The sequence below is a fragment of the Candida tropicalis genome, assembly GCF_000006335.3.
Source record: "Candida tropicalis MYA-3404 genomic scaffold supercont3.3, whole genome shotgun sequence".
NCBI classification, from domain to species: domain Eukaryota; kingdom Fungi; phylum Ascomycota; class Pichiomycetes; order Serinales; family Debaryomycetaceae; genus Candida; species Candida tropicalis.
Genome location: NW_003020055.1, coordinates 556,121 through 577,265, shown reverse-complemented (window position 1 = coordinate 577,265; position 21,145 = coordinate 556,121). Strand labels below are relative to the sequence as shown.

General features: G+C 33.7%; 9 protein-coding genes across 9 annotated transcripts; 8 read left to right on the top strand and 1 right to left on the bottom strand. All coding sequences in view use genetic code 12, as the record gives it.

Moving 5' to 3' along the window:
- Window positions 1–473: 473 nt before the first annotated feature.
- On the top strand, window positions 474–2,675 carry HGT4 (glucose sensor; the record flags this gene model as incomplete). Its single annotated transcript, XM_002547995.1, has 1 exon — window positions 474–2,675. The coding sequence occupies one exon, from the start codon at window positions 474–476 to the stop codon at window positions 2,673–2,675; it is 2,202 nt and encodes a 733-aa protein (XP_002548041.1).
- Window positions 2,676–3,878: 1,203 nt separating this feature from the next.
- CDR2 (Cdr2p) lies at window positions 3,879–7,595 on the top strand (the record flags this gene model as incomplete). Its single annotated transcript, XM_002547994.1, has 1 exon — window positions 3,879–7,595. One exon carries the CDS (start codon window positions 3,879–3,881, stop codon window positions 7,593–7,595), a length of 3,717 nt encoding a protein of 1,238 aa, XP_002548040.1.
- A 225-nt stretch (window positions 7,596–7,820) lies between these two features.
- CTRG_02336 (multidrug resistance protein CDR1) lies at window positions 7,821–8,381 on the top strand (the record flags this gene model as incomplete). Its single annotated transcript, XM_002547993.1, has 1 exon — window positions 7,821–8,381. One exon carries the CDS (start codon window positions 7,821–7,823, stop codon window positions 8,379–8,381), a length of 561 nt encoding a protein of 186 aa, XP_002548039.1.
- A 202-nt stretch (window positions 8,382–8,583) lies between these two features.
- CTRG_02335 (uncharacterized protein) lies at window positions 8,584–9,219 on the top strand (the record flags this gene model as incomplete). Its single annotated transcript, XM_002547992.1, has 1 exon — window positions 8,584–9,219. The coding sequence occupies one exon, from the start codon at window positions 8,584–8,586 to the stop codon at window positions 9,217–9,219; it is 636 nt and encodes a 211-aa protein (XP_002548038.1).
- Window positions 9,220–9,305: 86 nt separating this feature from the next.
- CTRG_02334 (uncharacterized protein) lies at window positions 9,306–10,982 on the top strand (the record flags this gene model as incomplete). Its single annotated transcript, XM_002547991.1, has 1 exon — window positions 9,306–10,982. One exon carries the CDS (start codon window positions 9,306–9,308, stop codon window positions 10,980–10,982), a length of 1,677 nt encoding a protein of 558 aa, XP_002548037.1.
- Window positions 10,983–13,299: 2,317 nt separating this feature from the next.
- Window positions 13,300–13,818, top strand: ALT1 (alanine transaminase; the record flags this gene model as incomplete). Its single annotated transcript, XM_002547990.1, has 1 exon — window positions 13,300–13,818. The coding sequence occupies one exon, from the start codon at window positions 13,300–13,302 to the stop codon at window positions 13,816–13,818; it is 519 nt and encodes a 172-aa protein (XP_002548036.1).
- A 127-nt stretch (window positions 13,819–13,945) lies between these two features.
- Window positions 13,946–15,421, bottom strand: CTRG_02332 (succinate-semialdehyde dehydrogenase (NAD(P)(+)); the record flags this gene model as incomplete). The annotated part of the gene is made up of 1 exon (XM_002547989.1): window positions 13,946–15,421. The coding sequence occupies one exon, from the start codon at window positions 15,419–15,421 to the stop codon at window positions 13,946–13,948; it is 1,476 nt and encodes a 491-aa protein (XP_002548035.1).
- A 2,279-nt stretch (window positions 15,422–17,700) lies between these two features.
- Window positions 17,701–18,396, top strand: CTRG_02331 (uncharacterized protein; the record flags this gene model as incomplete). The annotated part of the gene is made up of 1 exon (XM_002547988.1): window positions 17,701–18,396. One exon carries the CDS (start codon window positions 17,701–17,703, stop codon window positions 18,394–18,396), a length of 696 nt encoding a protein of 231 aa, XP_002548034.1.
- A 1,956-nt stretch (window positions 18,397–20,352) lies between these two features.
- Window positions 20,353–20,913, top strand: CTRG_02330 (uncharacterized protein; the record flags this gene model as incomplete). The annotated part of the gene is made up of 1 exon (XM_002547987.1): window positions 20,353–20,913. One exon carries the CDS (start codon window positions 20,353–20,355, stop codon window positions 20,911–20,913), a length of 561 nt encoding a protein of 186 aa, XP_002548033.1.
- Between the last annotated feature and the right edge of the window lie 232 nt (window positions 20,914–21,145).

The window sequence follows — 21,145 nt, the reverse complement described above, 5'->3', positions numbered from 1 at the left end:
TACAGGAAGCGCGCGACATTTCTGATTACACATAGAGAGGGAAGAAAAAAAAAAAGAATCAACTTAAATAAAAATCAACTCAAAATGCTAGAAAAAAAAAAGCTTATGAACTAAAGTAATCAAGTATAGAGAGAAAAATTTATTGATATTTTTCCAAAACACACACACACACATCCCGTTTAGATTATTTGGGAGTATTGGCTTAGGATCCGTTTGGCTTTTACTATTAGATAAATCATAAGATCCTTTCTTCCAGTTTATATCATCATTTCGTTATTTCCCATTTCAAAGGTCTGCGGAGATACACACAAATTAAAGAAAAATTAATTTAGGAACACATAATCCGTCAAGCTATCTTTAGGATATTCACCCCTTTCTGTACTCATCTTTTGGTTTTCCATATTAATATCCATATACACAATATAGTGCCCGTTCTTTATGTATAACTACACATAACATCATCTATTCACATCATGTTTCCATTTCTACATCGAATATTCACGGGTCAGACCGCAGAGGAAGAACATCATCGAAATAAACAGCAGAGAGTATCTGCTTTCAAAATCATTCTAGTGACGGCGATGGGTGGTTTCTTATATGGGTACGATACAGGTATAATCAACGATATATTAGAGATGAAGTACGTGTATACAAATTTCCCAAGTAGTGGCAACGGGTTTAGCACACACGAAAGAGCAATCATTGTAGCGATACTTTCGCTAGGGACATTTTTTGGTGCATTAACAGCACCCTGGATATCTGATACATATGGGCGTAAGTTTACAATAATGGTGGCGTCTGGTATATTGTTCAACATTGGAAACGTACTTCAGATAGCAGCAGCAGAAGTGGCATTATTATGTGTCGGGAGATTTGTTTCAGGAATTTCAATAGGGTGTCTATCTGCTTCCATTCCACTTTTCCAAGCTGAGGTAAGTCACAAGCGATCGCGTGGTAGTGTTGTTTTCACGTATCAGTTTTCTATTACTTGTGGATTATTGGTTTCAAGTGCGATATCACAGGGAACAAGAAAGTTGCACAATTCTGGGTCATATCGAATTCCAGTAGGACTACAATTTGCATGGGCACTTCTATTATTTGTGGGAATGCTTTTCCTTCCAGAGTCACCTCGATTTTATGTTCAGAAGAATGATTTACAAAAAGCACTTGATTCCTTATGCAAACTACGGAGATTGCCCCCGGACGATGAAGAAGTTATTGAAGAGTTGGTTGATATTAAGGCAAACTACGATTATGAGTTATCATACGGGAAATCTACGTTATTGGATTGTTTTAGAAGTGGAGGAGGTCGACACAAGCAAGGATTAAGAATGTGGACTGGTATGGGGGTACAGTTTTTCCAACAGTGTTCTGGTATAAACTTTATCTTCTATTATGGAGTCAACTTTTTTTTATCCACAGGTATTCACAATTACTATCTCATGTCTTTTATTACCTATTTGGTCAATGTTATCTTTACAATCCCAGGTATCATGCTTATTGATGTCGTCGGTAGACGACCATTATTATTTTGGGGTGGTGTTGGTATGGCCATTAGTAATTTCATTATTGCCATTTGTGGGGTCAGTATAAACGATTCCCAGATCAATGCTATATTATGTGTTTCTTTTGCCTGTGTTTTCATTGCATTTTTTGCAAGTACATGGGGTGGATCCACATGGGCTCTTTGCTCTGATATTTATGGTATATCCGTTAGACAAAAGGCTTTTTCTTTGACTGCTGCAACTAACTGGATTGTGAATTTTGTGTTTGCATATATCACACCTTATCTTATTGATACTGGCGAACATACGGCGGCAATAGGAAGCAGAATCTTTTTTATGTGGGGTAGTTTGAATGCCGCTGGGGCTATATTTGTATTCTTCACCGTATATGAAACAAAGGGTTTAAAGTTAGAAGAGGTTGACTTTATGTATGCTCATTGCAGCAATGCCAGAGCATCTAAGAAATTCAAGTCAACAAAAATCGATTTTGCCCATCTTGATGAAAACTACAATCCTATTCCGCAAGAACATGTACCAGATTCGACATCTTCCAATGACGTCTACAACGACAAGACTTCCAGTGAGAATCCTTCTCCACAACTGTTGCAACCATTGTATTATAACAAACAACAAAATGATTTGACTATCATTCCATACAATAACATAATTAGTCCTACAAGTACTGCTTCCACCAATGAGCAGGAATCTAGAAGACAGTCAATACTTTCTCAACGTGAAATGTCATCTATTCAGTCTTCCAGATCCAGGTCTACTGCCCAGAGAACCAAGAGTCGTACATCGGCTATTTCGAATGATTACCAAGAGTACTTAGACTCAATAAAGCGTGAGTATTCACAGCATTATCAACACTCAGCATCGATGATCAAACAATTATCACAAAACAGTAACACTAATAGTAGCACCAATAATAACATCAATCCAAGTTACGAAATACATCCATCGATTGAAGATGAAAAGAGGTCAAGTTTTAACGAAATCCCGTTGACGGTCAACAATATTCCGACCACAATCATTGCAACTCCATATTTTGATCAGCCTCCTAGTGATTCCGATTCTACAGATGAAAGTGAGGATGAGCATGAAGCTGATGCAGACGATGAACAAGAATCAGAAGACAGACAGTCATTAAACAGGAATGTTACAAATTAAAAAAGTGGATAGAACTCCACTAAATGAAAAAAAAAGATGTTCAACAATTATTCAATTCTTTAATTAGTCTTTATTATTATTATTCTTATTATTTATATTGATATTTATATTTTATATTTTAAATTCTATATTCTATATTTGTATCTGAATATATTGGTTATTAATTATAGTTTATCATTTTGGTTAGATGAGTTTCGATATTCTTTTTTTAAACCATGTTGGAATTAAAATGGTTATTACAGAGCTCCAAATTAATAGTCCAATAATTGCACTGCCTTGTGATAAAAACCCCAACTTAAAATGAAGGACTATATATCAAGTCTAGATCACTTCAAGTCTATAAAATAAAAGTCGAAACAGTGATGAACATCGATATACATATACGAAATTATAGGATAATAACTACAATGCTACATAACCACCGATGTAGCTTGCTCTCGGGATAGCTGGATCATAAACCAGAATCTCATGAATTTACTACATGTTAATGTGTTGATTTTTTTTTTCATTAAAGGTAGTTCCGGGACACGTTGGTTTGCTAGACACAAAAAAAAAAATTGGCAGCCAATCATGAATACCAATGTTTTTTCATTAACAAGTTGTGACAAATGACAAGATAGGAATTCTTATCCTTTGGTATCAACTACTTTTCAATCTATTCTTAACTATGAGATTAAGGATCTTGAATAGTATCCAAGAAAATAAACAGTTTAATGTACCCTTGCCAATCCTTTAATTAATTGCTGCACAAAGGAGAACGGCAGTTCTGGAATTCCTCTTGAATTGAACGTTGGTTTTATTCCGATTTCTTTTTTTTTTGTTTTACGATTCTGCTAATCAAGTTTCAATAGGCTATTTGGGACAATGAATGTTCATATTCCGCCTCCTTTGACGGTATCATGTTATCACTGAGATAATCACCATCCATATTATAATTAGTGTTCGTGAAAGTTATCAATACATTGATGTTCAAGACAAGACTAAGTTGTTGTTGCAAACAGTCAGGGATTTAATTGACTTAATTTTGTGAATGAGAACAGCAAAAATGAATAAATATTTATAATTCAGAATTCCGGATGCAAATGGGAAACTTGCCCTTTATTTGATAACACAAAGATGTTCATTATAAATACCTTACAGAATCCATCAATTTGATGAAAATAAGAATTTGCTTCTTTCAAAGAAGCGACAGCGATAAAGAAAATGGTAGAGTCTCTAATAACTATTGCTGAAAGGGCCATAGAGAAACAACGACACGAAGTGCCATTGGATGAATCTTCAGAGAATGTGTATAATGGTTTCGATGCTCATATATCAGAAGATATCCAAAATCTAGCCAGAGAATTCTCCCATGATTCTACAACCAACAGTATTAATGATTTACAGAGATTGCATACAAATATGTCAGAAGTACCAGGTATTAACCCATATACTGATGAAGCCCATTCCCGTGGAAAATTGAATCCTGAGTCAGATAATTTCAACGCCAAGTTTTGGATCAAGAACTTGAGAAAATTGTATGATTCAGATCCAGATTATTACAAACCTTCAAGATTGGGTATAGCATATAGAGATTTGAGGGCTTATGCGGTCGCCACCGATTACAATTATCAACCAACAGTAGCAAATGTCTTCTGGAAACTATTAAATGATGGTGTGCATTATTTGAAGAAGCACGATGATTCAATATACTTTGATATTTTGAAACCAATGGATGGAATAATGAAACCAGGTGAACTTACAGTTGTTTTGGGTAGACCAGGAGCTGGTTGTTCTACATTGTTGAAAACATTGGCTTCACAAACATATGGATTTCATATTGGTAAAGAATCAAAAATTAGCTATGATGGAATATCATCAACAGAGATTGAAAAACATTATCGTGGTAATGTTATCTATTCAGCAGAAACCGATGCTCATTTTCCACATTTAACTGTTGGTCAAGTTTTGGAATTCGCTGCTAGAATGAGAACACCCCAGAACAGAGGCGAGGGTGTTGATAGAGAAACATATGCTAAACACATGGCTAGTGTTTATATGGCAACCTATGGTTTGTTACATACAAGGAATACAAATGTTGGAAATGATTTTGTTACAGGTGTTTCCGGTGGTGAAAGAAAAAGAGTTTCCATTGCAGAAGCATCGTTGAGTGGTGCTAATGTTCAATGTTGGGACAATGCCACAAGAGGCTTAGATGCCGCCACTGCATTGGAATTTATCAAAGCTCTAAAAACATCTGCAGTTATTTTGGAAAGCACTCCTATAGTTGCCATCTATCAATGTTCACAAGATGCTTATGATTTGTTTGATAATGTTGTTGTATTGTATGAAGGATATCAGATCTTCTTTGGTAAAGCCAATAAAGCCAAGGAGTATTTCATCAGAATGGGCTATGATTGTCCCCAAAGACAGACAACAGCTGATTTCTTGACTTCCTTAACAAACCCTTCAGAGAGAAGGGCATTACCAGGATATGAAAATAAAGTGCCACGAACCCCAGAAGAGTTTGAAGCGTATTGGAAGAGATCACCGGAGTATACTATGTTGATAAATGAAATTGATTCATATTTCATTGAATGTGAAAAGTTAAACATCAAACAAACTTACCACGAGTCCCATGTTGCAAGACAATCAAACCATACTCGTCCTACATCACCTTACACGGTGTCATTCTTCATGCAAGTTAAATATGTTATGCAACGAAACTTTCTTCGTATGAAAGCTGATCCTTCCATTCCAATTGCAACCATTTTATCACAATTAATAATGGGCCTTCTTCTTGCCTCGGTATTTTACAAACTCAAGAAAGATACAAGTACATTCTATTTCAGATCTGGTTCACTTTATTTTTCTTTAGTATTCAATGCCATTTCTTCTATTCTTGAAATTTTAGCACTTTTTGAAGCTAGAGAAATAGTTGAAAAGCACAAGAAATATGCTCTTTATCGACCATCTGCAGATGCTTTAGCAAGTGTCATTAGTGAATTCCCTGTCAAGTTTTTTCAATCTTTATGTTTTAATATCCCCTTTTATTTCATGGTTGATCTTCGAAGTGATGCTGGTAGATTCTTTTTTTATTGGTTGATTGGACTTACATGTACTGTTGTTATTTCTCATATTTTTAGATCGATAGGTGCATTATCAACAACAGTATCAGGAGCAATGACGCCAGCTACGGTTATTCTTATTGGGTTAATTTTGTATGCTGGCTTTGTGATTCCATTTCCAAACATGTTGGGCTGGTCAAAATGGATCAAATGGATAAATCCAGTTAGTTATATGTTTGAATCTCTTATGGTTAATGAATATCATGATCGTGAATTTCCATGTGGACAGTATATTCCAGCAGGTCCCGGTTTCGATGAACTTCCAATCGAGAACAAAGTATGTGCAAGTGTGGGTGCTATTCCAGGTAGTGATTTTGTTAAAGGTGATGATTACATGAGAATCACATTTGCATTCTATAATGCCCACAAATGGAGAAACTTTGGAATTGCAATTGCTTATGCAGTTTTTTTCTTGTTTGTTTATATTGCATTAACAGAATTAAATAAAGGTGCAATCCAAAAGGGTGAAATGACTTTATTCCTTCGAGGTTCATTAAAGAGATATAAACGAAGAAATGGAATAATTGGAGCACCCAGTGATATTGAGCTGGGAAATATTTCCCCATTGCATGAAAAGGATCAAAGCTTTGATTCGGAAAGATTTGGTGAAGATACTACTGCTGGAAGTATTGAAGTTTGTGACAACAAGGAGATTTTCTTCTGGAAAGATTTGGCTTACCAGGTTAAGATCAAGAAGGAAGAGAGAGTTATATTAGACCATGTTGATGGTTGGGTTAAGCCAGGTCAGATTACTGTATTGATGGGTGCATCTGGAGCTGGTAAAACCACATTATTGAACTGTTTATCCGACAGAGTAACCACTGGTGTTATAACTAATGGTGTACGAATGGTTAACGGACACGAGTTGGATTCTTCCTTCCAAAGATCAATTGGTTATGTACAACAACAAGATGTTCATTTACAGACATCTACAGTTAGAGAAGCGTTGCAATTCTCCGCATATTTGAGACAATCAAACAAAATATCTAAGAAGGAGAAGGATGAATATGTTGACTACGTCATTGACTTGTTGGAGATGACTAACTATGCGGATGCATTGGTTGGTGTTGCCGGTGAAGGTTTGAATGTTGAACAAAGAAAGAGATTAACTATCGGTGTTGAATTAGTTGCCAAACCTAAATTGTTGTTGTTTTTGGATGAACCAACTTCTGGTTTAGATTCGCAAACCGCCTGGTCTATTTGTAAATTAATGAGAAAGTTAGCTGATCATGGCCAAGCTATCTTGTGTACTATACATCAACCGTCTGCAATTATTATGGCTGAATTTGATAGATTGTTGTTTTTACAAAAAGGGGGCCAAACTGTATATTTTGGTGAATTAGGTGATAATTGCCAGACAATGATTGACTATTTCGAAAATCATGGTGCTGACCCATGTCCAAAAGATGCAAATCCAGCAGAATGGATGTTAGAAATTGTTGGTGCAGCTCCAGGATCTCATGCCAAACAAGATTATTTTGAAGTTTGGAGAAACTCAAATGAGTATAAATGTATTTATAATGAAATCAGTCGTATGGAAACTGAATTACTGAAATTCCCACGTAAAGAAGATCCAGAAGCACTTTTGAAATACGCAGCACCTATTTGGAAACAATATTTACTTGTAAGTTGGAGAGCAATTGTACAAGATTGGAGGTCACCGGGGTATATTTATTCGAAACTATTTTTGGTTGTTGCTTCTTCGTTGTTTATTGGATTCTCTTTTTTTAAAGCCAAGAATGACATGCAAGGATTAGTTAAATCAGATGCTTGCTGTGTTCATGTTCACTGTTCCATTGACTACGATTATTGACCAAATTGCTACCTTTTTTTGTGAGACAAAGAGAAGTATTTGAAGGTTCGAGAAGCACCTTCAAGGAACATACAGATTGGTTTGCATTTTATCACTGGCCAGATCACTTCAGAGTTACCTTATCAGATTGCCGTGGGAACATTATCTTATTTGTGTTGGTATTATCCAGTTGGTTTGTATGCTAATGCAGAACCCACCCATACAGTTAACCAGCGTGGTATTTTGATGTGGATGTTTTTGACGTCATTCTATGTTTATTCAGCAACATTTGGGCAATTGTGTATGTCATTCAACGAGTTGATTGATGTGGCAGGTAATTTGGCATCAACATTATATATCATGTGTTTAATGTTTTGTGGTGTAATTGTGCTGCCAGATGTCATGCCTGGATTTTGGATGTTTATGTATAGAATTAATCCATTTACCTATTTGATTCAAGGAATTCTTGCAACAGGTTTGGGGAATAACAGCGTGACATGTGCTGATCGGGAATTGCTCACACTTAGACCACCACAAGGATTGACATGTTCCTCGTTTTTGAATCCGTATATTAAAGTGGCGGGAGGATATTTTTATTCACTAGAGAATGGATCTTGTTCCTTTTGTATGATGGATGACACTGATCAGTTTTTGACGGCTGCAAATTCTCCATACAATAGACGATGGAAACATTTTGGAATATTTGTTGCGTTCATTGGAATAAATGTTATTTGTACGATATTTCTTTATTGGCTATTTCGAGTTCCAAAAAGAGTCAAATTCAGTCGCAATAAGACAATTTTTTAGATATGTTTATTTATTTACTATTAATTAGAAAAAGTTATTTTATTCTATTGTAAAGTGAAATGTCGTAGTGTTAAAGATTGTATCGCGATAACCAATATTCTTCTCACCATCTCATCTCTCGTGAAAAAAAAAAGTCTTTAAAAAAAAAAATTCTGGAAAGACACATCTCTTCATACAGCGTATTAACAACCACGACGAAGATATGGCAGGATCTCAGTTGAAACAACTTAAGGCTGCTCTTAAAGAAAAAGGGTTAATTGGACAGACCAATACTTCAAAGAAAAACAAAAAATCCAAGACTAGTAAGCGTAATGAAACCAATAGAGATGATAGACAACAAAAATTGGAAGAAATTAGAGAACAATTTAATAAATTTGATCAAAGAATAAATAGATCAAAACATGATATTTCTATTGTTCATCAAGGTAAATTTGTTAAAGTTGGTTCTAAACAACATAATGCTATAGCTACTAAAAATGGAGCCATGCAAAAACAAATGAAAATGCAATATGATTTGGAAAAACGTCAAAATGGTAAAACAGGTGGTATTTTGGATAAACGTTTTGGTGAAAATGATTCTCATTTAAGTAAAGAAGAGAAAATGTTGGCTAGATTTACCAAAGAAAGACAAGCTGCAAGTTCTAAGAAAAGAAATGTTTTCAGTTTAGCAAGTGATGATGAACAACTGGATGATGACTATGATGATGATGACAATGGTGGATTTCAATTGACCCACGGTGGTAATGCATTATCATTGAATGACGAAGAATCTGTCAAATATGTAGATGAAGATAGTTTGGAACCACCTAGAAAGAAGAGTAAGAATGGAAGTCCATGAAGGGAAATTATTGCCAAATCTAAATTTTATAACCAACAAAGACAGAAGGAATTTGCCAAAGACACAAGATCAAATTGATGAATTAGATGAAGATTTTGGTGATAATTATAGATGATTTAAGAAGCGTTCAAGGAAAAATCTCCAACAATAATGCATTTTCTACTAAAACACCAGAACAAATTGAATATGATAGTAAAGTTAGAGAATTGACTTATGATAGAAGAGATGTTCCAGCAGATAGAACCAAGACTGAAGAAGAAATTCGTAAAGAATACGAAGAAAAAATGAAGAAATTAGAAGCTGATAGATTAAGAAGAATGGAAGGATTTGTTGAAGATGATAGAGAACAACAAGGAGATGATTTGGATGATGATTTCTGGGGAGGTGACGACAGTGAAAACGAAGAGAATGGATTCAGTATCAAAGAATCAGACAATGAAGGAGAGGATGCAGAAGGGTCGGAAGATGAAGGGGAAGGACGTGCCAAACCAAGAAAGTTGCAAACTGTTATCATGCCACTTACATTTGATGAGTTCTTACAAGAAATCTCAGCTGTTGAATCTACCAAACAGATTGAATATATTAAAAAAGTATGTAATACTTACAAACCTGGCTTGGGTCAAGGGAATAAAGAGAAAATGGGAAATTTTGCAGGAATTTTGTTGGATTACATTTTACACCTTGCCGATAAGTTCGAAGACTTTGAACCATTCGTAAAGATTCTCAAAAAATTAGCTGAAACATACAATGAGTCGTTGGTAGAAAAAGTCCGTGAACATATTAAACAAATTCAATCCAGAATCAATAAACCTTTGAAAGCAAGTGATTTGGCGTTTTTTGTCATTATTGCTTACTTGTATTCATCATCTGATCATTATCATATTGTCATTACACCATGTTTGATTTTGATGAATGAAATACTAAGTACCATTATTTATCACCCAAGGGATATCACAACCATTGGACAAGGTGTATTTTTAGTAGATGTTTTATTGATGTATCAGAGATTTGCAAAGAGATATGATCCTGAAGTGATTAACTTTATAGAACATGCTATTTTCATGATTGTTCCAGAACCAGAAAAGTTGGATATCTCAAAGTTATTATCAATTTCAGAATCGGTTGCCAAAAACGTCAATGTTCAATTTTCTATGAACAAGTCTGAAAAATTTGATGATTCTGAAGCTAATGTGTTGTCTATCAAAGGGTTATATTCTGAAGATTTGAGTAAACCTTTATTGCTTGCCAAGTTGGTATCAATCATGAATAAGTGTGTTACATTATGGAAAGAAAAATCTAGTTTAATTGAAGTTCTTGAATCATTCATTAGTATATTGAAACACGTCACCAAATATAATGCTCCACTCACTGGTCCACTATTGACTAGATTCACAAAACTACACGACAACTTAGTTAAGGACCGTAAACCATTGACATTACAACACCACAGAGCTCTTGCAATTGCTACATTTGCACCTAAATTCGAAGAGAACTTCAACCCAGATAAGAAATCATATGATATTAACAGAGAACGTCAAGAATTGAATAAGGTTAAACATCAATTGAAGAAAGAAAAGAAATCTGCTCTTAAAGATATTCGTCAAGAAAACAGATTCCTTGCTCGTGAACAAATTGCTGAAAAGAAAGCCATGTATGATGAATACCACAAGAAAATGGCTAATATTTACAACTCTATTCAATCAGAAGAAGGTGCTGAAAAGAATCAATATGAAAGAGAAAAGAAGCAAAGAAAAAGAAGATAAACATCAGTATGATAGTATAGTTTATAGACAAAGTTCAGTAAGAAGACAAATGCAAAATAGGATGGTCGCAAAAAAGGTTTAAGATAATCACGAGATTTCTGAGATGACATTTCTTTGATTATACCATTAAGCTTATTGTAGAAATACTGTTTGTACATTAAAACATCGATCATAACAGTCTAGACCAGATTGTTGTTGTTTCATCTTTAGTCTACAAACCTGTAAATCCACCTCACGCGTTGAGATCTTCTCTAGAGAAATGGTACCCCCCCCTGAACTGATTCATACGATATACCTTTTACACCTACATAACCATGGAAAAACCCATACCCCGGAACAGGATCAATTGAATACATCCCGTGATGCGAGAAAGAGTTAAAAATCACCTAAATTGAATCTATACGTAAGCAGCCAATAGGACGTCAAAACACCATTTCACAAAAAAAAAAAACCCTCAAGATATTCATTTCGCCTACTTCGGAACTGAACCACCGAGAATACTAATCACAAAACCTTACATAATCAAGCTTCATTATTGGTGAGTTGTTCCATACTTTCTCTCCATGTTAATAATATAATGGTGAATTATGACTTTGACTGCGCGGCAAATTTCCCTTATCTGGAAAATAGATTGTTTTATTTTTTAATCTGTTGATATTCTTCGGACGTTTATCCCCAGAATTCAAATTTTGAACACTACATAAACGACCAGAATTCCCTTTGAATGATAATTGTTGTAAGAAAATCTGGTGATTTTTTTTTTTTCACTTCTTTTTAATCAATCTTACATTTACATAAATTCAACTTCAATTGTGGGGTTTATAATTTTGTCCATCACCTTGGTAAGAATTTAATACAGTCAGTGTTTTTTTTGTTTACGGTTTTTTTCCCCTTATCTCAGAAATTACCCTCAAATCTTCAGCAAACAACAGGAGATTATTTTTTTTTCTGACTTTTGATTGTTCTCCACTAAATCATTTGTTCGTCTGAGTCACTGCGCACATCAAACCTCACCCACACCCACATTCTCGATTACGTCTGCTTTTTTCGTCCCCTCCTTCGCCCTACAAGCAACCAAACGGAAAAAAAAGAAAGAAAACCCCCCGAGTAAATAAAAAGAGAGAGAAAAGTTCTTCACAAGACCTTTGAATATTTAGAGACCATCTTAGTATCATTTATTTATTTATTTATTCATTCATTCATTCATTCATTCATCAAGTAAAAAAGTATTTCATTGCATATCGATTTACAAATACAACATAGTGAAAACAATTATCAATCATGCTCAGTACAAAAAGATTACCAATTCTAACACTTAGAGGACTTAGTACAAGAAGTTCATTTAGATCAAATATTCTAATTCGTTCTTTGGCTACATTCAAGCCAGCTGAACCTTTATCAATTCATGATGTAAATCAGAATACCGTTGAAAGCTAAATACGCTGTGCGTGGGAAAATCCCAATTATTGCTGACGGATTACAAGAATTAATCCATAGTCAACCAGAACTGCATGGTTTACCGTTCAATAAAATTGTCAATGCCAATATTGGTAACCCTCAACAATTGGATCAACGTCCATTGACTTGGTATCGTCAAGTATTATCAATTTTACAATACCCAGGAATTTTGAAGACAGATAATCACGGATTCCCAAAAGATGTTGTTGAAAGAGCTCAAAAGATTTTAGGTAGTATTGGATCTATTGGTGCCTATTCTCATTCACAAGGTGCTGCTTTGTTTAGAAAATCCATTGCTGAGTTTATCACTAGACGAGATGGATATGCTGCCAATCCAAATAATTTGTTTTTGACTTCTGGAGCTTCAACTGCTGTTTCTTATTTATTACAAATTTTATCTGCTGATGAGAACTCAGGATTCTTGATTCCAATTCCACAATACCCATTGTACACTGCTACAATTGCTTTGAATAATGCTGTTCCTATAGGCTATTACTTGGATGAACAGAACCATTGGTCCACTAACCCAGAGGAAATTAGACAATTGATTGAAGAAAATAAAGCAAAGGGAATTAAGATTAAAGCATTAGTGGTCATTAACCCAGGTAATCCAACTGGTGCAATTTTGTCACCACAAGATATTGTTGAATTGATTGATATTGCTGCTGAATATGGTATTGTTTTAATTGCCGATGAGGTGTATCAGGAAAATATTTTTAAAGGAAAATTTGTATCATTTAAACGTATTTTATCAGAATTGCTTGAAACAGAACCAGAGGTTTACAAGAATGTTCAATTAGCATCATTACATTCTACTTCCAAGGGGGTCAGTGGTGAATGTGGACAACGTGGTGGTTATATGGAACTTGTTGGATTTAAGCCAGAAGTTAAAGATGTTGTTTTCAAGTTGGCTTCAATTAATTTGTGTTCAGTTGTTTCAGGACAAGCATTAATGGAATTAATGATTAATCCACCAAAGGAAGGTGATGAATCATATGAATTATACAAGAAAGAAACTAATGCCATTCATAGTGATTTAGAAGAAAGAGCTGAATTATTATACCATGCTTTCCAAGAAATGGAAGATGTTAAATGTAATAAACCAATGGGTGCTATGTATATATTCCCAACTTTAGAATTTGATCCTGAACATTACCATAAATTATACTCAAGAGCTAAGAATTCAGATTTACAAGTTGATGATGTTTATTGTATTGAATTATTGGAAAATTCAGGTATTTGTTGTGTACCTGGTAATGGATTTGGTCAAAAGGAAGGAACTTACCATTTAAGAACAACATTTTTACCACCTGGCAAAGAATGGATAGATAGATGGACTAATTTCCATAAATCATTCATCAAAAAGTACAAAGATTAGAGATAGAGATCTTATATATATATTGTAGTAGTAGTAGTGACTATGTATTTATATTTTGTCCTTTATATACAAATTTATTTGTAAATATATATAATGGTTGTGTGTCATATATGTCTATTATATCTATTTAATGGTAAACATTTCCTAAAGTGATTGATTTGACAACAGTATAGTCATCCATACCATAAAGGGAACCTTCTCTACCAAATCCAGATTCTTTAATACCACCGAATGGTAAAGCGGCATCAGTGAATAAACCAGTATTGACAGAAACCATACCAGATTCTAAGTACTCTGACATATACCAAACAGTGTTCAAGTTATCACTAAAAACATAAGATGCCAATCCATATGGAGTATCATTACACCAGTGTAATACCTCTTCCTTGGTGTCAAATGGAGTGATGGCACCTAATGGACCAAAGGTTTCTTCTTGTACAACTCTCATATCTTGAGTAACATCCTTGATAACTGTTGGTGCATAAAAGTTTTTACCCAATTCAGGAAGTCTACCACCTTTAACAACCAATTTGGCACCTTTTTGTAAAGCATCTTGTAAATGATCTTCAACTTTTTGAATTGATTTTTGATTTATAACACAACCATGAGTGACACCTTTTTCAAATCCATTACCAATTTTGAAATTTTCCACTTTTTCAGCAAATTTTTTAATAAATTCATCATAAACACCTCTTTGAACATAGATTCTGTTAGCACAAACACAAGTTTGACCCAATGATCTAAATTTAGAAGCAATACTTTGTTCAACGGCAAGATCCAATTTGGCGTCTTCAAAAACAATAATTGGTGCATTACCACCCAATTCCATGGATAATTTCTTCAAAGTAGATGATGATTGCTTCATTAACAATTTACCAACTGGCGTGGAACCGGTGAAACTGACTTTTTTAATCAATGGAGATTCACAAAATTTCAAACCAACCATTGGTGTACTTTCAACAGAAACCAAAACTACATTGAATACACCATCAGGGAAACCTGCTTCTTTGGCCAAGTAAGCTAAAGCTAAAGAACTTAAAGGAGTTTGAGCATCTGGTTTCAAAATACAAGTACAACCTGCAGCAAAAGCTGGAGCAGCTTTTCTTGCACCCATTGCACTTGGAAAATTAAATGGACATAATAACCCAACTGGACCAACTGGTTGTTTATAAGTAATGACTTTATTATTTGGATTCAGTGGTTGAATAGTGTGACCATAGTTACGCTTGGCTTCTTCTGCAAACCATTCAAAATAACTAGCAGCATATTTAATTTCACCAATGGCATCAGTTAAACATTTACCATTTTCCCAAGTGATTAAAGCTGCTAAATCATCCAAGTTTTCCATCATCAATTCATACATTCTTCTTAACCATTTAGAACGTTCATAAGTTCCTGTGTGTTTGTATTTATTGAATGCTTCTTGGGTAATTTTGATAGCTTCGTCAATTTCTTCTGGGGTTTGATCTGGCAATTCAATGATAACTTCTTCAGTTGCTGGATCAATGACTTTGAAAGTCTTGGTTGATTTGGAATCATACCATTGACCATTGATGAATGGTTTGTTTTGGAATAACTTTGGGTTTTTCAATTGTGGAGCCATGTCTTGATTTGATTAGTTTGATGAAATAAAACTAGAGAAAAAGAATGTATTCAATAATTATAAAAAAAAAAACATAAAATTGCTTCTTTGACTTGATTTATAAAGCAAGCAATTTCTGTTGATGAATAAAATGATAGCGGTAACCGGGGGAAGAAAAAAAAAAAATTAGCGGGGACTTTCCTAATTTGGAATTGGCGTAAAAGGTAATTTAGATTGCCGGGTTCAGATCTCCGAATCATTTGATAGGTTTTTGAAAGATCTTGATACGATGGTGATACTAGTGCCACCAGTTTGAATAAACAGAACAGGGTGGTACTTTATGCTTCTTATTCCCAAAGAAAAAATCTACCATTTCTTACTTGTGGGGTTCTGACTTGTATAGGCTCTAGATTGGCGTCGCTACTTCTTTTTTTTTTGGATTTCACAAATGAGTGAATTATGAATACGTTATTGCAATGAATAAATGTGACATTGCCACTGGTTTATTGGCATCCTGGTAGAAGGTTATGAGTATGCATTTCAAGTTCAACAAGATATATGTCGCATGTGTTAAGTTCAAGGTATTGAGTGAATTCATTGAAAAAAAAATGACATGATTTGAGCAATGACAGTAATGACAGTAATGACACCAAAAAAACAAAAGAAAGAAAAACAAATTAAAAATGAACGAGGAAATCGATTGGTATATCGACATTTCTTTCATCAGCAGAATGTATTTAATTATGAATAATAACTATACCGACCTTTTTGAATAGTTTGGCTAACTAATGTTCATAGCTCCATTCATTGAACTAAATTGGTATTGAACATTATTGCACATAATCGGGACGGGTATTTTTTTTTTTGCATCTCTCCGATTGTTATTGAAGATTCTTCACAAACAGAAAAAAGAATGTTGACGGTCGGAGGAAAGACGACCCAGTGTTACTGTTATGTCCGTGTGCAATCTTTGTTCTTTAGTTAGGAAATAAACTGCTAATCCTGAAAGAAAACAGACACATTTATAGTGTAAATCAAAAACTAGAAGAGTATTAATTTAAACATGAAAAGCAAACGAATACGACAAAATACAGTTAGGAACTATAATCCAAGAAAATGCTTATAAATGAAAATGATTTATTATTACATGATTAAATCTTCGTTCCTCTTGGAAAGTTTGCCATTTTTTTTTTTTTTTTTTTGCAGCAGCAGGAGCAGGAGCATAATTTTTTGGGTGGAGCGAGGAGGAGGAGGAAGATGAGTTCTTTTTAGTATGGGATGAAAAGTGCATGGATATAAGGAAATTGACCACGGACATTAGCTTATGTGCGGCTCTAACAACGCACATTTGACTAATTCCCGCGATTTTCAATTCAATTCAACTCAAAAAAAAAAGAGCTCAAGTTTTTGTGAAGTGAACGACCAAACGAGACACTAACAACAGCGAACGAAAAGAAAGAGAGAGCAAAAAAAAAAAAAATAATATTGCTCGTACCAATTAATAAGCGTAAACGATACAAAGGTGAATAGAAGCATGGGTTACAAACAATATTAAGGGCACAATGTTAGATTGAAAATGAAAATCGTACACAAAGAATCTCATTAATTAAAGGATTTATGTTTTGACTTTTTTGGTTTTTGGTTTCTGATTTCCGTTTCATAGCCCATATTTAACATGAATATAATGTTTAGTAAGCAAATTGTGAAACAGGTAATTGAAGCGTAGTTATCGAAATACCAACATCATATTTAACAAAGTTGAATTTCACAACACGCGACTGTGGATAGATAAATACGGCTCGGAAATATTCCATTAGACTCCCACACGGATGTTGGTGTATCCTTCCATCCATCACACGGTTGCTGGCCATCCACCCCCTCGCGCGCAGTCGCATTGTCTACCCGTTCCAAATATGTAATTCCTTTTCTTAATTGTTCAAATACCGTCACACAAAACCAAACTTCCAAGAAATGTTTTTTTAGAACATTTGAAATTCTCACACTCACTCACACAAACTAAAAGAAAAAAAAAATATCCCTAACAAGTTATCAAGCATGAGTAATAAGATATAAATACCATGTAAAAAGATCATCTAATTTTTCGTTTTTGTTTTTTTGTTTTATTTTCATTTTAGTATAATGAAGATTTGTTTATTTTGCAATTATAATTTAATATCAACTATTTATTCAAATTTTTGTTTTTCTTACATATATTTATTCATTTACTAATTTGCTTTATTGATTCATTCTTAACCATCGCAAGTTCTCATTATTCGGTCCCGCAATATTTCTCATCAACCATGATTGCAAAATTAATGGGTGTAACCTACCTCAAGAGCAAATTTCACCGCTCTTCAAATACAGCCCATACAAATGATGTTAATTTAGAATCAACAGCAGATGCGCCTTTCCCCAAAATCAAATCATCAAACACAATAGAGTCTACTTCTACAATCAAGAGAAGTAAATCTACAAACCCTTCCTCGTCTACTAAAGGAAAACAAAAGAAGCATTCAAATTCACACGAAATAGTAACACGATCACAAGTCCGTCGTTCAAATACAGTACCATCAGGAATTGCATTGAAAAACTTTTCCCTTAATAGAACTTCAGGAACACTGTCAAGTCTACCGAATTCACCTAGTCTTCATAATGGTCTTTCTTTAATTGAAGAGTATGGTCCACCTTCACGAACATCAAGTCAAGACAGTACAGCTAACTACAATTTAACACCTAATAATAGTGGCAGTAATTTAATGAGTCTACAACACGGCTATTTAACGGTAGATTACAATGTTAAAGATGATTCAAGTAGTCTCTACACTGGTAAATCAAATAACAGACCTGACGATTATTATGATAGTGATTATGATAGTGACAAGAATGAAAATGATTATGATTCTGTAACAAATTTGTGGGTTTTCCCTAGAACTTCAAACAATTTCAGTATCCCAAGAACACATGGAACAAAGAAGAAAAATGTACGATTCATGTGAAATGATAGAGCTATAAGGGGTTAATCATTACAAAGGAGGACGCGGTACGGTAAGAAAGGAAGTAGAATAATATTCTACTATTATAATCAGGGCATATTTTATTTTTCTTTTCTTTTATATATAATAGAGTGATTTTAATGTGCAACGAAAGAAGAACTTGATAAAAAAAAGAAAATAATATTTAATTTGTTTGGTGCTTTTATTCAATGTTACGTTCTTTATAGAAAGGTACACATATGTTACAATTAAAATAACTGGTTATTTTTTTTGGTGGAAGACGGTATTTCTATAATAGAATGACTTTCTTTGTTTTTGTATATAGATATAATTAGAAGTATTAGGGTTATAGGGTTCATATTGGTTTTGATGAGGAGTAATGATTATGAATTTATTTATTTATTTATTTTAGTTAGTCAATTAATTAATTATTTATTTATGTTTAAACTTTGAACTGATAATTGCAATTAGAGTTTTAAGATCCATCAGTGGTCCAATGGCACTATTGTTTGTTAATGCGTTGGTAAGCTAGATAGACAATGCGAACTACACTCTGGAGAAAACAATAGAAGTGGAGTTAGCCTCTCGCTATATTTTGCACATGACTCGTGGCTAATGTAAATACACCTTGTGTGTTCTTCCTCTTTCACTTTAACTTTGTGAGCTCTGACTATGATAAATCAAATTCTTTTTCTTTACTCTAACAAGCAAATGTTAAAACAAAACAAACAAAAAAAAAGAATTTCCCAGTATGGTCATTTGATTTTTTCACATATTTTGATAAGACTGCCATGCCGTACTGCGTTTAAAACGGTTGATGATTAAAAAATCATTCTTTAGTTCTTCTGCTCTATTTTAGTTTCATGCATCTGCGAAATGCCAGTACTAATAGTTCGTGTCGATATGTTCAAAAAAGCAAATACTAAAGTATAGATGAATTTTAAACCAAACCCCACAACTGAATTAAAACACCGATCTAACCACAATGAAAATGATGACCTTTAGATAAGTCTTCCATTTATTCTTTTCTTTTTTATTTTATTCATTATTTTCTTCATCCACATTTATGCTCTAATTTGAAAATTATCTAACGGCTATGATTTAAAGGCGATATGAAGGGTTCAATTGAATATAATTTGAAATAACAACACAAAGTTAGTTATACGAAATAGTGCCCTTTATAGATGACTAAGCATGTTAAATCCTTCCTTACTAATCACTTAATAAGACTTCAAGGAACCACAGCAGTCAACGACATCTTTCAAGAGACATTAATAATTGAGAATGACGTAAAATGAGGTTTTCATTCTTTTTTAAACTTACGCACGACCGATATTCTTTTTTCTTTCTTCTTCTTCTTCTTCCCATCACGTTTACTACGCACATAACCCGTAGGAGATATTCTGTACTGCAAAATAATAGAAAAGTGCGAAAAAACTACAGCAACATGAAAAAGAAAAGGAAAAAAGAAAAAAAAAAGCAACGGGTTGCACAATGCTTATTTTTTGTTGTTGTTCCCATTATTGCCGAAGCACTAATTGTACAAGGAATCTAACTGGATGACTCAGCATGAAGGGATTTGACCATCTATTTATCTCCTTCTTTGACTTGTTTCCGCTTAAAGTCGAATTCAATGTCGCTTTCCCCAATGAATATAGATTGTTTTTTTATACATCCTTCTCATTACTTGAGGCCCGGAGCACAAAAGAAGAACCCCATGATGTCGGCATTAGTGGACTTGTTTTTTTTTTATTACTATTATTTTAATTTACTTTTGTTGTATTGAATTTATTATCAATTACTAACCAGTTACTACCGAATAAAATAGCTCAAAACTGAATCTTCTTTGAATATATATAAATATATAATTGCCCGATCTATTCCGTGTATTACTTCAATGTGTCTTGAACTTTGAGTTTACCTCTACTTTTCAATACAAATTTCAACTCATCCATTATAATGATAGTTTTAAAACAATCAAAGTCAATCTTAAATAAAGTATTACCAATTGATCTTTCGCATGATGATAATAACAAAAGTGACATATCTCGGAAATCAAGTATTCATGATGCTAGGACAACGATAAATGAAATTCAACATAACCACAATCATACTAATACTAATGGTCATGGTCATGGAATATATTCACCACTACCTGGAGATAGTAGAAGAAATTCAAGAGAAATTAAATTTAATTTAATAAATCCAGATATTTCATCACCTTCACCACCTTCATCAGTTCCTAGTTCCGGAGATGAAGGAATATCACCAACACGAAAAAATTCATCAAGAAAATCAAGTAGAAAGAATTCAGTTAGAAGGCCAAGAAGAAACAGTGCTACAAATAAGTCTGATACAAATGCTGCATTTAAGAAAACAAAAGAAGTTTCACTGGATAGTAAAATAGAGCCTCCAGTCGCTGATAAGAATGCAAAAGACGTAGTAAATGAATTAACAAAATTTGATTGGATTTTAATTGGTATTATAATTTTCTTAGTACTTCTAATCTACTATTTCTAAAATAGTATTGGACCGTTTAAATTTCAGTTCTACTTTGAAAAATTTTATTTCATTAAAAATTTGTGTATAACTATAAATAAATTTACAATATAAAACCTGATTATAGAAAAAGTTTAAGCAAATGTATTGATTAATTCTGCACTGAATCTAATCTTGTATCAAGCCACTCTAACATGGAATGTATTTTAGAACCAACATACGACCATTCTACAACTGAACTTATTATTCTTTA